We start from the raw sequence: 16,394 nt of genomic DNA, 5'->3' as shown, positions 1-16,394 counted from the left end.
TATTAATGGGGTCATCCACTGTGGGCAACTTTAACTTTTTGAAGCTTCAGGTATAAGAGAGTAAAACTTTCCAAAAATAGGGCTAGTAACCTTAGGCTTAGCAGGGTGTTCCCACTCTGCGGTCCTCATCCTGTAGAAGGAAGCCGGTAGGAGAACTCCCACCTCCTTTTGGCTGGGCTTAGGAATAGCCCTTTCTAAGCCTGTTGGAAAATCAATCTCTCCCTCCTCTTTTTCTTTTTTCTTAGGAGTGTATGTCAGCTCCAAGGTCCTAATCACCTTGGGTAACAACCTGGTATAAAGTTCTTGTGGAAAAAGTCTGGACTGGGAGGTGGGAACCACCTCCTCTTCCTCCTCTGACAGTTTCCCCTCCTCCTTAGTTGACTCAGGAGAAGAGGAAGAAGATGAAGGGTCAGAGTCTCCCTCCATTGAAGGGCTACGTTCCTGATCAGAGGTTGTCTTGTTCCTTTTCTTATAAGGAACAGAGTGCTCTTCAGCTCTTGCAGGCCTGGTGTTTTAGCCATTGGTCCTGAGACTCCTGACCCATTACTCTAAACTCTTTCCTCATTTCGGTTTTTAACCATGAAAGGAATGCCCCAGGGTTCTCTACTCCCCCTAATGGGACTGCCTGCGTGGGCTGAGAAGAAGGAAACTCAGTCAAGTCAAAAGAGCAAGTTTCTGTGTCCACGGCTAGGGAAGAGGTATCCTTGTCAGCCATTTTGAACCCAGACCTGAAAGTGAAAATAGGATACAGTCCTCAAAATGGCCTCCTTTCCCTCCAAAGCTCCTCATGGTCTAGTTTCACTTTCACCATGAATAAGCCTCTAGGCAATACAAGCCCTATGGAGTCCTCTTCTCTTACCCCTCGTACTCCACTGACTTAAGAGGAAAAATGCATTAGCTATCTCCTTCTTATAGTCAAACACTATAGCTCTTATTGCATCGGGCTAGCATTCCCTGCCCCTACTAATCTTCCTCCTGCGTTATACACGGGGAGAGAGAGGAAAGGATCAACAAAGGGGAAAAGCAAGGGCGCAGCAGACACCTGCAATAACCCAGGAACCATGGGGTTTCTTTTCACTTACCGTGGTTCCTAGGGTAGTCCTCCTGGCCTCCCACGCTGTTCCAAGACGAGGAGCGAGCAAGGAGCGTCCGACCTTGTTCGGAGTCAAAGCGCCCCAGTGCGGTCGTCCCCGCCGCTCAGCTCTGTCGACTACTCCATATCGGGAGAGAGCAGAACTAACTTGCCAGACCTCTTCTGTCCTCAGCGAGGCGTCATGGGACTCGTCTGGTCTGTTGTTCCCCAGGGGTTACCCAGGTCTACGGCCCAACGAAGGAACAAATGCTCTTCCGCATGGAAGAATGGAGGGAACAACCGGGACGTCAGCAAACAGGGAAGCTGAAAAGCTACCTGATGCTGTCCTCCTCCACAATATCCGTGCTTCTTCTTATCTTCTCTTCAATTTTCTTTCCAATTCAAGTGCTCTAAGAGAGCACAGTCCACCACAACCTGCTCTGAAAGTAGGGTCGGAGAGACTGGGAATCTGATGGACAATCCCCTCCCTCTCTGTGCCTCAAGAGTCTGCCGGCCCTGCCTTCAGAGGAGGGAGGAGCTAACCCAGGAGTTTGGAGTCCAAAGGACTGCTCCACTCCTGGACCACCGGAGAATAGTGCAATCCTAAGCAGAGTTACATCCTTCTAAATCCACAGAAATCAATAGCGTAACTCCATTTAAAACTGTCAGTGTACTAGTACTCTTTATTAAGCAATCTGTGGAAATTATCTAAAAACAAGAACCATCTCAAAAGAGTTCTCTGGATTTATAAATAAATAGTAACCAACTGTGGAAATAAAACAGGAGTGAAGTAAATAAACAGTAATGAGACTTATTGTATAGGTTCCTATTGAAAGAAGGGGGAAAAAGAACCTTGATTTGGTCTGAAAGACTTTCAGTACTTTGGACATAGATGGGATATATTTAACTCAGTATAGCAGGCAAAAACTATAATCAAGTACAGGGGTATGCAGGTAAAAATTATAATTTCAATTCCGTATTGGGAAGTCAGTAAGGGCATGCTTATCATTAGATACCAGGTATATTGTTTTCTTATCAGAAAGTTGTTCTGGAAATATCAGACCAATATTTCCAATCTATATATAAAAGAAAGTCCCCTCACCATAAAATCAATGCCCAGGCCAAACCGCTGGACCTAGAGACACCAAATTCAGGGAGAGTGCTCCTACCGTGGCGTAGGTGCTCGCTAAGAAGGGACTTTTAGAAATTTGACCCCTAAGTGGGTCAAAAGGGGGAATATGTGCTCCCCACACTGATTCCTATGCGGCTGCCAGGCAGCTGCCTCTCTTCACCCCCCACTCTCTGATTGGTCAGCTGCAGAGCTCAGTGTTCTGAGGTAAAAAAACCCCAACAGTTACAGGGGACTGCACAGAGCTAATGACAGTTGAGGAAATCAGGAGTGGCCAAGAACAACCTGTGAGGTGAAGCAAAGCTGCCGGCCTAGCCTCTCTGATGGCTTCCAACACACTCCGCCCCAACTCCTACACCTAACAGGCGGTTGCCTGTCAGGTGCAGCAGCAGTTGCAGGATGCTTAAAGCCATGAGGGAGCCTGCCCCAGCAGTAATCCCTTAATGATCCTGCCAGCCCTGCCGCCACAGTGGCTTCTAATACTCCTCCCCCCTCCCTGTCCTACACTGGAAAAGCAGCTGCCTGTCTGGTGTAGGAGAGGAGGTGGGATGCTTACAGCCACCGGGGAGATTTGCTCAGAAGGATTGCCTTAGCCCTGCTGCTGGCCCAGCCTCCCCGATGCCTTTAAATACAATCCCCCCCAACACCAGAAGGGCCGGTGTCTGTCAGGTGTAGGAGCAGGGCCAGGGTATGAATGTTTATGGGGAGATAGTAAAGGACATTTTGATGTGTGCTTCCCTTGAGACCCAGTTTGGTGTAGTGGTTAAGTGTGTGGACTCTAATCTGGGAGAAAGAAACTAAGTTGAAAAGGCTAACGAGAAGAAGTGTTCTGAAGTGTGTCTTTTGAAGTTTCAGGGAGGAGCCAGCTATTGAGTTCAGCCAAGAACCAAAAGTCATTCAATCATGCACATCTGCCAATTAAAAGGTGCAGGTGGGTATTAGATTATGACTCTTGGCACCAATTAGAGAAATCAATTAGAGGTACAGAATTTGTATTGAAGAACAGTGTCTCCTACAGGCTGAACTGAGCTATGTGTTTTACGAATTATAAGCTTTGATATTAATACAAGCAGCTTCATAATTGACCAGAAACTATTCTGAAAAACCAAAATGAATAATAATGTGTAAATCAATGTATCTATAGAAGTTTTATGACACAGGCTACCTTATAGTATTAGAAAAGTATATATATGAGTGTAATTGAGTAAACAGTGCTGTAATGCTGCATTTTTCTAGAAATTCAATGTATCCGTGTATCTTTTAATAGAAATATAGAAAAGTCACAAAATGCCAGCAAAGGTGATTTTATAACATGTATGCATATATAAATGTCTGTATAAAATCAAATTTTGTAACTGAACTGACAGAATGTAGTACTAAGAATGAACCCAGTCTGAAAAGTTCAGTCAGAGGTAACAGAAGTCTGGGAGTAGTGCCAAATGAGTAAAGAAAGCTGTAAATTAGAAATAATGAGCTACACCTGCATTGTAGGAGTGGGGAAACGCAGCCAACTAGCATCCTGTGTGCCAAATATGTGACTGATGACTGACCAGACAAAGAAAACTGAACTGAGCATGTCTACATGATGTCAGTGATGATGTAAAGTGAGGAGGAGCAAGAAGAGTATATAAGTTTGCTTACTGCATTTGCTCATTGAATGCCCAGGCTGAATTAAGCTGTAGGGTATTCCTTATTCGAATAAATACTTTTGTTGTCCTTTACTGCCTTGATGTTCGCTGCCTTGTTTTCACTGTGTGGTTTATTGGCTAGCCACACAAATCAAACAACCTTAGCACCCCTTGAGCATTGGTAATAGCAGCTTATACTACTTCTCATGGCAAACTAGATGGTTGCTTTTTTAAAGAGCTGGCTCTTTGTTCCCTGGACCCAACTCAGGTTCCCCACAGCCACACAGGAGGTGCAGGGAATGGCTATTTTTTTTAAAAAGAAAGAAACATGTTTAGGCTTGGAACACTGGTGCATGGGGAGAAAGGGCTTCTGCCTCCCCCCATTCATTTTTTTTATGCCAAAATAGTGCTGTGGGAAAGCGGTATGCTCCATGTGTAGTAGTAACAATCGGAAGTTGACTCCCCCCAATCCTGTTTCAACACAGAAAATGGATGGGGGGAGGGAGGCAGGAGCTCTTCCTCCTCTGTGGAGGCATTCTGAGCCCAAACATTCTAGGTCTTATTTTTTCATAGTCATTCCCTGCGGCTGCTGTATGGCTGCAGGGAACCCAAGCTGGGTCTGGGGAACCTGGAACCAACTCTTAGAAAATGTGAACGTCATATTTGGCCCTAATTGGTATGGATAAAGTGTCACAGAGCCTTTTACATATACGGGTACCAGAGCCATGAGAAATAATGTAAAGCTGAGAAAATAAAATATCTTCTTATATAACTATGCTTTTAAAAGTATTTCTTCAAGAAAGACCAATGGTTGTATACTGGAAAACAAAGAATCCTACTATCAGGAAAGCAACATTCACTCATTCACAGGCAAGATCTTGAAAATCATATTTGTGCAAAATCCTAGCTGTAGCATGTACTTCTCCCACCAGTTTTTTTTCCTTTTTCCAACCCCTTAGAGAGAAAGAAATGAGTAAATCTCCATTTTAATAGCTGCTGTCAGACGTTTCGCTCTGTAAGGACTATTTCAGCAATTTTTGGTGGTAATATATGGCATTTTCCTGATTAACAGCCATTTTATACCTTATGTAATTGGCTACAAATCAGGTGGATGTCATAACGTACCACGAAAACATTCCCATCTCTGTCATAGCCCAGACTTGGCTTCCTGGAGGATATATTACTTGAGTGGTTTACGGGTTTTCATTACTTTAACTAATGTACTACCTGTAGTGCAGAGAGAGAAATTCTAAACTAATGATCACTTCTGCCTACTAGCTCTTTATGGAATCCCTACAGTTTATCTTTCAATTCTTGTTTCCTACAGGGATTTTGGGAAATTCTAAGGAGGCTTTGCTCTATATGTTTTAACCTCAGAGTTCCCTTCCTAACCCAGAAATGCCAAACTGCAGAGAAAGGATTATATTAATAGCACCTATAATATAATAATCTTAGAGCAAAAGCCACAAAGCAAATAAAAACAATTAATTTCAGCATCTAATTCTGCTTTATCTCTGTTCAGGCCGAAACGCTTAACTGACTCCTGCAGGGAGGGTGAAATGTGTGACAGTATATTACCATATATACAAGGACTGAGCACTGGGGAAAACATTAAAGCTTTACGTCTCAGAAAAGCAGTTTCATCACTGCTAGAACTTTCTAATGAAAAAGAAAAATCAGCTTCATAACCTTCCAATTAACCTGTAATAGAGTTTCATGACCACATATGAGTACCTAATTTGTAATTTTATAAGAAACCTCTGCACTGGGAAAAGATTGCTCCAGAAAGGCAGAATGTTCAGTTAGTGATGAGTGTGAACGAGAGAATCTTTGACAAGAACTAGGCATATAAGTATATGAATATTAAGTTAACAACTGCTTATTGCAATATAATGCAAGCTATTTTGCTTAAATTCAGTTGTGTTGCTATGACAGGCCCAGTTTCAGTGGCTGCCTTTACAGGTAACTGGATATTCTCCAGAAACACTCTAACTCACAGGCTTCTGTGAGAATAAAATTAGATGAAGATACTGTGATGTAATAGCTAGAAGATATTTTCCCTAACTCTTGAACTCCCCCCTCTTTTATTAGCTTCCTTTGCCTTCTGTTGGGTCCTCCCTTCCGTTCATGAGATTGTAAATACTTTATTTATCTATTTCCACATAAACTATCCTGTCCCTAATTCTCAGGATAGAGAATCTTGTTATTATCATTCGTCCTCTCAACCCCATATGTGATTGCAGGTCGTTATTTTTATTGCTCCCCATTTTTTTACAGATGGGAAGCAAAAACTGAGAAATAGCAAGTTGCCGAAAACCACTGAATAACATCATGACTCAGTTAGGATTTGAACTTGCATTTCTCAGAGTCTGCCGCTCCTATTGCCTCAGAGTCCCCCCCCCCCTGCAATGTGTTTTGCTCTCTCTAGTAGTCCCAGAGGGAGCAAAACACATGTGGAAAGGGGAGGGGGCCAATGAGTGACAAAAGTGACAGTGCAAATCAAAACATTCTCCTATATAGGTCTCTGAACCATGGAAATCACTGAGAATCTCATTAGCTTTTCAGCAAAACCTTTTAAAAAAAGAAAACACAAACCTTTAATTTCATTCGCTTGCCTGTTGGCATCATTAAGAACCCTGAAGCTTTTTTGCAGAGCACTTTTGGCACCATCCTTTAATGATCCTTCTGGACCAGTTGCCTACGGGGGAAAACAACAACAACAAGCAGTGTCACCCAAATGTATGCTAACCAGCAGGTTCATTTTGGTTAAAATCCAACAAAAGTAAAACACGGCAATTTAGTCAGAGGCCTGAACATTTCAAATGATCATCGAAGTTTTTTAATTATATGATTTCCCCCCACAACTCAGAACTATTTTTTTTTCTTATTTGGCCATAAAACAGGAAGAAATGCTATATGAATGTATTGGAAGTAGCAGTGAACTGAGAGCATAGCAATTCCAGTCTAATTTTACATTACTTTTTACAAGTCCACAGAACACATTTTTGCTTCTATATGAACACAGCTATCTCCTCAATAAAGTATGTGTAAGACCTGCTACCAAAATGTTGCAGTTATTAACTTGAGCTGTGAAAAATGTATAGAGAGGATGCTGTAAGGGTATAAATTCCTTCTGTTAAAATATCAAATGTTTATGGAAGTGCAATAATGACTAAATAGTGACATGTGACATGTTCAAGATTTTTAATACACAGTCTGTCATATATGTAGATGAAATACATTTTGTTATTGATGAATAGTCTGTATAGATTGGTAGCATGTGCACATGTGTGTGTGTTAATTATATAAGGCGTGCTCACGTCACTTCCTAGTGACGTGCACGCCGGGGGTGGGGTTCCCCCAGGGCCCAATTCCGCCGCGGCGGAAATCGGGCCTCCAAAGCGGGGGTTTCCCTGCCCTCTGGCCCGATTTGGCAGCCCTATGCTTGTGGTTTATATGTCTAGGGGTCTGATTAGATGAAACCTTAAACACGAATTGGATTGGGAGAAACCCCATTCTCACCTTAGAAACAGTACTCAACCCAAAAAATAGTGTGTTGTGAGGGGAAATCGGCTCCCAAGCACACACACGGTGTCAGGAGAGGCTTCATAATTCCCTCCTTTCCACTCTGGGTGCTTCTGCAAGCAGAAGATAGCTGTGCCAGTAGGTGGGCTGTTTATCTTGCTGCCAATTGCACATGTCGTAGGAGACTTGTGAAACCAGAAGTAAGACAAACAGCACCCCCCACACACCATTTTTTGCTACCGAAAGCACGCAGGGTGGAGTGCCAGGAACCACATTAAGCCGATTTGCCCCCCCCCACACACACACACACTATTTTTAAGGTGAGTGCCAGGTCACACATTAAGCATGAGCTGGGTTGGAGGTGGAGGCTGTGGCTCAATGGTTGATCATCTGCTTGGCATGTAGAAAGTTCCAGGTCCATGTTCACAAGTATTTGGCTAAATAAGGCAATAAATGCATTTAATTATGATTGCCAGCCTCCAGGTAGGGCCTGGAGATCTCCCGCTTTGACAACTGATCTCCAGCTGACAGAGATCAGCTCCCCTGGAGAAAATGACTGCTTTGAAGGGTGGGCTCTATGGCATTGTACCATGCTGAGGCCCCTCCCCAAACTCCGCCCTCTCCTGGATCCACCCCAAAAGTCTCCAGGTATTTTCCAACCCAGACTTGGCAACCCTACATTTAATGGATATTACTCCCATTCCTCAATCACTCAATTGGCTGCCTATCAGTTACCAAGCTTAGTTCACGATACTGGCTATCACATACAAAGGCCTTCATAATCTTGGTCCCTCTTATCTGCAGGATCACCTCTCTCCCTATGTTCCCCTATGACAGGGCCTTCTGCAGGGACATCTGAGCAGGGCCTTCTTAAGGTGTCACCCTGCAAATGGGCAAAATCAACATGCATTTTCTGTCACAGCTCCCACCTTATGGAATAGCCTCCCTGCTGAGGTTATAGATCAAGATGGGTAGCTGTGTTACTCTGTTTGTAGCAGTAGAAAACAGTAAGAGTCCAGTAGCACCTTAAAGAGTAACAAAATTTGTGGCAGGGTATGAGCTTTTGAGAGTCACTGCTCACTTCTTCAGATACCTTTTCTGCTGGTGAGTTTAGGAAGGCTCTAACTCTCCTGGCTTTCTGCAAACTATGTAAAACTTAATTATTCAGAAGGGCTCTTTTCAGACAGGCCATAGGCCTGTACTGCAAGAAATGCTTCAGAAAGATGCTTTGGAAAGGGACTGTGGACTATACTACTATGTTCTGTCTGCTGCTATTAAGTATGCCCTGACTATGTAATTTCCGTATTGTTTAACATGCCATGTTTAAATGTTTATGCTTGTTTCAGCGCTATTTTAGATTTTTGCTTTCAGATTTCTGCACTCCAAACTCTACTACAATGTTTGTTGGATGTCCCATCCTGTTGATCATATTGACTTACACCATGTCTTGAATCTCAGTGAGAAAGGCGGGCTGTAAATAATGTAAATAAATGAATAAATAAAAATAATAAAATTTTAAGGAGAGTAACAAAATGTATGAAGACAGAACCTCTGCTCGGCCACAAATACATGATTTTGTTTGATTTTAAAAAACAAACTGAATAGTAGTGGCTTATGAAACTTGTATCTCTTGATACAAAGTTCCCTAGACACTGTGCTGGTCACATGAGGCTGTGGAGTTCACCGTGGGGTGTCAAAAACTTCTCACATGAAGTTCATGCCCTTCTCAACATGTTCCCCAGCAACACATTGTGAGCCACAAGCCAGACCAACTTAAAATTTAGCAAGTTTACTGAAGTTTCAAAGGATGTTAGTTATAAATCAGAGAGGTCAAAGGTGAAATCAATTATTATTGACATTAATTACAGTATTAAAAAACCAAATTCTTACAACAAAAGTCTTGTGAGTCACATTATATGTTAAAATAAGAGAGAAATGAAACTAAATAAAAAAGACAAGTAAACAAGAACATTTAAAGGTTTATAGTTAATGTGAAAATTTAGAATTCTGTGGTTAAAATAGTTCTGTCAATTGGATACGATGTACATTAAGATTTGTTTCCTTCTTGTTTAAAAGATTCATAATGATTCTTATTATACTGGGCAAAGTTATTTTGACTGTCAGGGCTGTAGTATCCTCTGGGGTCTGTTGTGGAGGAGTATGGTTACCTATCCCGATAGTCAGCATACAGAAGACTCTGGCAGCTCTGGCTTCTTTATTGTTTCCAACAGGGAAGAAGCGGAACTGGTAGTCATCATCATCAAGTTTATTGTATTAGCCATTGGCCATAACAAAGCATAAATACAAACACAATCCTTATAAGGAACTGGTAGTCCTTCTCTGAGGGAAATAGCTCCTAGGAAAGGGGGGCGATCCCTATCAAGTGTTAGAGAAGGAACCTGGAACAAGTGTGTACGTTCCTGCCTCCACAGACTTCAGCAATTCTGTAACAAGTAAACTTATTCAGGCTTATCTGACAGCTAAGAACAAAACAGCTTCATTTGTGTGGCAAATTGTCTATTGTATAGTTATACAAAGTTTCCCTCATTCCTGTTGCCTTTCCACCTGCCCAGTTTTCACCTGAAACCTTCTTGACAGTCTGACTAGATCACTTCCCCATAAAAGCGAAATCAAACAATTATGTGTTGTGAATTAATATCAGCAAGTTGTGTGCCACATTCAGACATATACCAACGAAAGGTTTTAATTCCTCAGTATCCTAGGCTGTATCAGAATACATCTATATACATTTTAACATCTGAGAGGGACAGACAGAGAAAATAAGAAAAAAAAAGAGCCACTTGGTAAAGTGAAAAAGGAAGCTGAGAACTGTGATACTTGCCTTTTGTCAAAGTGAGTGCTTGCAGAACATAACTGTGCTTTCTCTAAGGGCCAAACCAGAAATTACATTTGTCACGTGTTTCCCATGGTGACTGGCAGCCATAGGACAGTACCTGGTGGCAGCTGCCTACAAATGCACCACAGGGACAATTTTGGTCAGGATAGTGGCATGGGAGCTTCTTCCCCTCTCCCACAGTGTCATTTTCCTGACCTGAAATGGCAAGGCAGGTGTTATATTTCTCACTGAAAGATCCTGATTAGAATTTAGCCTCTGTGGTGCATTTACAGCCAGCTATCACCAAGCTGGCAAGTGTTAGCCAAATTGTCTTATTTCTTAATAAAGAGTGGGAAAATGGCAATAGGATTAATTATGGGACCAATAACCTGCATATACCAGAGCCCAATTTATCCAGATCCCCAGAAATAGTCAGGGAGACTAGATCTTAAATAAAATGGTTTCTTTACTGAATAATTTCACACACACATACAATAAAACAATCATACACTCAAACAATAAAGAGCTAGAAATTTAGATAGAAAGGTACAGAGACTGTTGCATTAGCAGGAAAATATCGATGAGAGGTGATACTTTAGCAGTCTGACGCAGCAAGTTGATTCTGCAGTGAAAAATGGGGAAAATACTAGGGAAGGGGTTGTGTGATAGCCAGCAGCACACGTGGTAGACTCTAGACAGCACTAGGACTAGAGTCAACAAGGTAGGGTGGGGTCAGGTAGGCAGAAGGCAAGAGAGAGAACAATGGGCAGATGCTCTTCTTATATACCCTAGAAGTGGCTTGGGGCATGTGCCACCAAGTCACATGGTCCCCAGGAAGGTGCTAGAAGCTGCCTGTTCCTTAATGAGGTCAAAATAATGGAATTAAGTGTAGGGCAATTGATTTAATGTTTACTAACAATGACACCTGTAAGACTGGATAAAGGAAAAGAAAAGGTAGTCGTTCCAGGTGTTTGGCTAGCCAACGATCCAGTGAGCTGCATCACTGTTATTTTGATGGGCAGTGGGTGTGTTTGGCTACTCAGGTAATCTTGTCATGGCCAAGTTCTATTGTTTGAGGACAAGTACATGCAGTAATGCTAGGAGAAGATGGGGGGGAAGGCTGCCTGCGTGCTGGAGAAGAAGTCCTTCTATGGAGTCCTTTACAGGAACACTCAGGCTTCTAGTGTAAAGCATGGCTTCTGCTTGCTGGCTGCTGTGTATTTCTGGCATCAGGGTGGTTGATTTGTTTCCTGCATGGGTGCAGGGGCAAGGAGCACCATGGGCCCACGTCTGGCTGGCACACTGCTTCCTGGCAAGGCTTCTCTCAGCTGGGCACGTGTCTACAGTCTGGGAGGTTGGCACCATCATCAGGCTACTGCACAGTTCAGTCCCCGGCACATTTATTGCACAGTTCAGCTTACAGCCATAGTCCACAAATGCTGCGCAAGGCTTTTGCAGGACAACACAAGCTGGCATATGGCTGCCAGTACCCATGGGAAACATGTGACAAATATCATGTCTGGTTTGGCCCTAACTCCTATTTTGTGGAATATATAACATTTAGTACTGTATGTAAGAGATTTAGGCTGCCTCCACACATTGTTAGATATTGTGCTATCATCGTGCTACAGCAGTGGTTCACCTATTGGATCATCTTGTCCACACAGGAAAATCCCGTGCAAATGACTGCTGTAGTACAACAATAGAGCAATATCTAACAATGTGAATATAACCTTGATTTAGTTTCTTCTGCTGATCCTATTAGGTACGTTTTATTATTGTTGTTGTTGTTGTTATTACTAATAATAACAATAATAATATAACAATAAAATATTATTCTTAAAAACATCCTAAACTACTCTAGTCCTGAAATGTGAATCATTCATTTTTCTCTTATTCAGCATCTTTACTATTCTTGTAGATGGTCTGCTTCACCAAATTCAGGAACAAGCACACTTGTCACATCAGATTATTTATATATCTAATTCCCAACATGCCCCCAGCATGTGGATATTTAAATCTGCACATCGGGGGCACATGGGGAGCAGGGAGATTTTCCTGCACATTTGAGACAATCCCCAGATGTGCAGAAAAATCTGAAAAGTTGAAAAAAGTATACGGGGGATATTTAAATGCCCCCAAAAGTAAAAGAGCCTTCCCTGTGCGTGCACAGAGAAAGAAGCACTTACCAACAGGAACTGTGGATGTTGGCGGCAGAGCCGCAGGAAGAGAAGCCTTGGCAGCCAGTGGCTGGGAGCCACAGCCATTGCTGGGGGCCCCACTGCCGTCGTTGTTGTTGGCGGTGGCAGTGGCAGTGGTGGGGGAGGGAGAAGAGCCGCACAGGGCTCGCCGCCTTTGCTGCTCATGGCCATGGTGGCTGGGGGGGGGAACCTTGGAGGGCTGGTGGCTAGCTGCAGCTGTTGCTGCTGTCGTGGGGTGGGGAAATCCTGGTGAGCCCAACGGACCACCTGCTGGGCGCACCTGCAGCCGCTGCCGCAACCTCCTCTGTGTGGAGCTCCTGCAGCTTCAGCAGGCGAGCCACCCAGAAACCATGGGAAATACCTCCCCCCCCCCTATGAGTATTGTGGGTCCTGCCTCTTGTATTTTCTCTATTCTTTGACCCTTCAGATCCAGACGCAATGGGATGATCAGTGTACTATGAAAGAATCTGAACATTTAATAACCCTAACAACAATAATATTAACAGATATCAGAAAGTTAATTAGACAGACTGAAATGGTGAAGGGCTAAATCTGAACTGCAAAACCAAGAAATAAGTAAAGTAAAAGGCTGATTAACTAGACTTGGTTTAATGCTTGGGCGAGACATTTTGAATGCTCGTGAAGAGTATAAAGTGTTTACACAACCTACTTATGACATCTGTAGAGATGTTATTATTTATAGGGCACTGACATGACATGACATTAAATTTCATTCATATGGAGTGGCAATGGGATTTACCCTACAAATTCCATGTCAAGTCGTATGGTTTGTATTCAATGAAAGGTTTATACATTGGAAGGTAGAATAGTATAATGACACAGCTGTGTGGCACAAAAAGGGAATAATAACGTTTCAAAGCAGTCACTACTTTTCACAATGTATAACAATAAACTTTGTGCTCTAATATACACCATTCTATCAAAATGATCTACAACGTACTTAAAATATTTATCTTGTTTTAGAAAAAAATTAACTTTTTTAAGAAGCCAAATTGTTTATCATGATAATACCAAAATTAACACCATCAAGGTGCACAGTAGGCCATGTAAACCTGCTTGAATAGTGGAGGTATGTACTTTGCTTTTAAAAACTGGAGTTACCCATCATATAAACATCGTTTAGTCATATTTCTAACATTGTCTGTTATTTTTTTTCCTGATACTGTATTTTTCTGATACTGTAAGGATTCTTAAGGGATTTTTTAACCTATTAGTTACTCCCAGGTTAAAAAAAATTCTGGGATCAATGTGTGCTGAAGCCAAGGTCCAGACAGCTTCTTAAAGCAGTGACATGCAACCCCATCTTGCCTGTACCATGTCATGGTGTGATGGACTGCACTTTTTAAAAGCCTGGAAGTGCTGTACAAACAGCTGAAGGACTGTGAAGGGAAACAGCCTTGAGCGATAAGCTACTCCAAGGAATCTGATTAGTTAGCATTAGCTGAGCAGAGAAAGACTTGAGAGCTGCATGCTGAGGAGAGTCAGTCAGATTCCTGCCTTGACTGTGTTGAGTCTAATTTCAGCCTTAGCTGAGAGCAGTTTTACACAGACTGAGAACTGGGGGAAAGTTGGCAAGAAAGTTTGGGGAGTAGGCAAAGACTTCCATTTGGGCCAAGGAAAGGGGATAGATCTTCTAGTGAGAGGAGAATTTCCCTACCCAGTCGAACAGGAAATCTGAAGAGTGGAGAAATCCCTGGTCTGATGTGGGTAGAAAGTGCCTTTAGAGACCTTAAGAGTCAGTCAAAGGCCACTTCCACACTGTCATTTTTGTCACTCATTTATCCCTATTGCTTTACCCCCCCCCCTTTCCACATGTGTTTTGCTCCCTCTTGGACTGCTAGAGAAAGCTAAAACTATTGGGGGGGGGACCCTGAAGTAATAGGGACAAACAAGTGACAAAAATGACAGTGAGGAAGTGGCCAAAAACTCAAGACAAGTACTGGTGTTTCAAGAGAAGGGGTTTGGGTACTGGAATTTCAAGAGAGTGTGCCAGCCTTCTGGAAACCAAAAGAGTCAGAGAATACGCAAAGAAAGTGTACTGAAGTGTTTGGGAAAACACTGAAACAAAAGCCTCTCAACATAAAGATTTAAGTAACTCCAAATAGTTTAAGAAACTCTTATCCTGAAACATAAGAACTAAAGTCTGTGCATGTACTGATTTTACCTCAGAAATTTTCATTCCCTGATTTCACCTGACCTTTCCCTTCTATGTTAAATAAAATATTTTGTTATTTTTGATTTTCAAAATGCCTTAAGTGCCATTTAAGTTGTTTAAGTTAAGGTGGGCTCTTGATCCTTCCCTAAGGTTCCTGGGCTGAGTCAACAGCCAAAATATTGTACTGTGGCAGGGACAGCCAGAGTTCTTCAGTAAAGAAGAAAACACGTTACTAGGGCGGCTCAGTCAGTAATAGGAAAGAAAAATGGAGGGAAAATCTTGCCTCTGAGGGAGGGAAGTAGACAGGGCCATCACACATGGAGTATATCATTTATGTACAACTTCTTACACACACCAAGCCATGCTATGGCACTGCCAGTCATGACAACCAGAGGCTTTCCTCTGCAAGTGCAAGATAATTTATTAGCTCATTGAAGGTCCAAAATGCTTGTACATGTTATTTCAAACTATGGTTTGTAGAGATGTGAAAAAAGATAAAATCCAGATTCAGAATTCCAGACCCCCAGAAGTCTCCTTGCCCCCCAGAGGAAACAATGGACTCATAAATCAAAGGGGGGAAAGGCCCTGAGAATAACCTGAAATTGAAAGTGTGACTCCAGGAAAAATCTAGGAACCCCCTCTCCCGAGAATAGCCCCAAATTGAAAGTGTCAATGAAAGTTTCAACCCAGTGTGCTGCAGTGGTGAAAAAGGCAAACTCTATGTTAGGGATTATATGAAAGGGTTTGAGAATAAAACAGCTAATATCATAATGCCCCTTTATAGATCTACTAGCAGTAAAGTCCGTTGTGAAAGCAATACAACGAGATCTAGAAAGAGGCTCTGGGGGAGTGCTCTGGCTTTGGGCAAACAGTGTCAATTTGCTGTGGTGACCTCAGCAGGGTATAATGACAGAGTCCACTGTTTTCTCCAGAGGAACTGATCTTTGCTACCTGAAGAGCAGTTGTAATTGTGAGTGATCTGTAGCCCTCACCTGGAGATTGGCAGCAATTGTTACCCAGGACAAAATGGCTGGTTTGGAGGGTGGAGTTGGCAACCCCATCTCCTTCCCAGCTAACCATCAACCTACCATTATCTGCCCCTTTGACTTCAGCTGACTTCTGCCCTCCTTTCTGCAGAGCAGTTGTAATTCTGAGTGCTCTCCAGCCCTCACCTGGAGATTGGCAACAATGGTTCCCTATGTGGGACTGATTGGTTTGGTGGGTTGAGTCTATGGCAGTGTACCTGTCTGAGGTCCCAACCCTCCTCAAACCTCACCCTCTTCAGGCTCCATCCCTCAAATCTCCAGGAATTTCCCATCTGGAGTTGGCAATCCTATCAGGACTGGCCCCAATGTGTTTTCTCCCAAAGGCCAAAGTAGGTGACAGGACCAAGCTTAGTTGCCTACCAACAGGCACTGAGGGGAAAGTAGGGTTGCCAGCTCTAAGGAGGGAAATACCTGGAGGTTTGGGGGGTGGATTCTGTAGACGGTAGCATTGGGCGGGGGGTGGTGGAAGGACTCAGCAGGTATAATGTCATAGGGTCTACCCTCCAAAGCAGCCATTTTCTCCAGGGGAACTGATCTCTGTCATCTGGAGATCAATTGTAACAGTGGGAGATCTCCAGGTCCCACCTGGAGATTGGCAACCCTAGGGGAAAGTCAGCTGCACAGCAGGGGGTTGAAGAGAATGGTTTGATGGCTGCTGGGCCAAGATTGGCAACAATAGTTCCCCAGGAGCCCCATCGTAAATGCACCAAACAATTCCTAAAGATTTTCCAAAACACTACTCTGTCAATAAATTGCAACACTTTGAATTAGCACCAAAGCT

At 42.9% G+C, this 16,394-nt stretch overlaps 1 protein-coding gene across 1 annotated transcript in view; it reads right to left on the bottom strand.

Annotated features, from left to right (window-relative positions):
- Positions 1-16,394, bottom strand: part of LAMA2 (laminin subunit alpha 2) — a 755,002-nt gene that overhangs the window by 117,286 nt on the left and 621,322 nt on the right. The window contains exon 41 of the mRNA XM_015416769.1: positions 6,425-6,527. Coding sequence (XP_015272255.1) covers positions 6,425-6,527 — 103 coding nt within the window. The remainder of the gene's footprint in view (positions 1-6,424; positions 6,528-16,394) is intronic.

This window comes from Gekko japonicus, unplaced genomic scaffold (assembly GCF_001447785.1).
Source record: "Gekko japonicus isolate JY-2015 unplaced genomic scaffold, Gekko_japonicus_V1.1 scaffold92, whole genome shotgun sequence".
In the NCBI taxonomy this organism is placed as follows: Eukaryota; Metazoa; Chordata; class Lepidosauria; order Squamata; family Gekkonidae; genus Gekko; species Gekko japonicus.
Note: the sequence above shows the minus strand (reverse complement) of the source record. Positions and strands in the feature narration are given on the sequence as shown.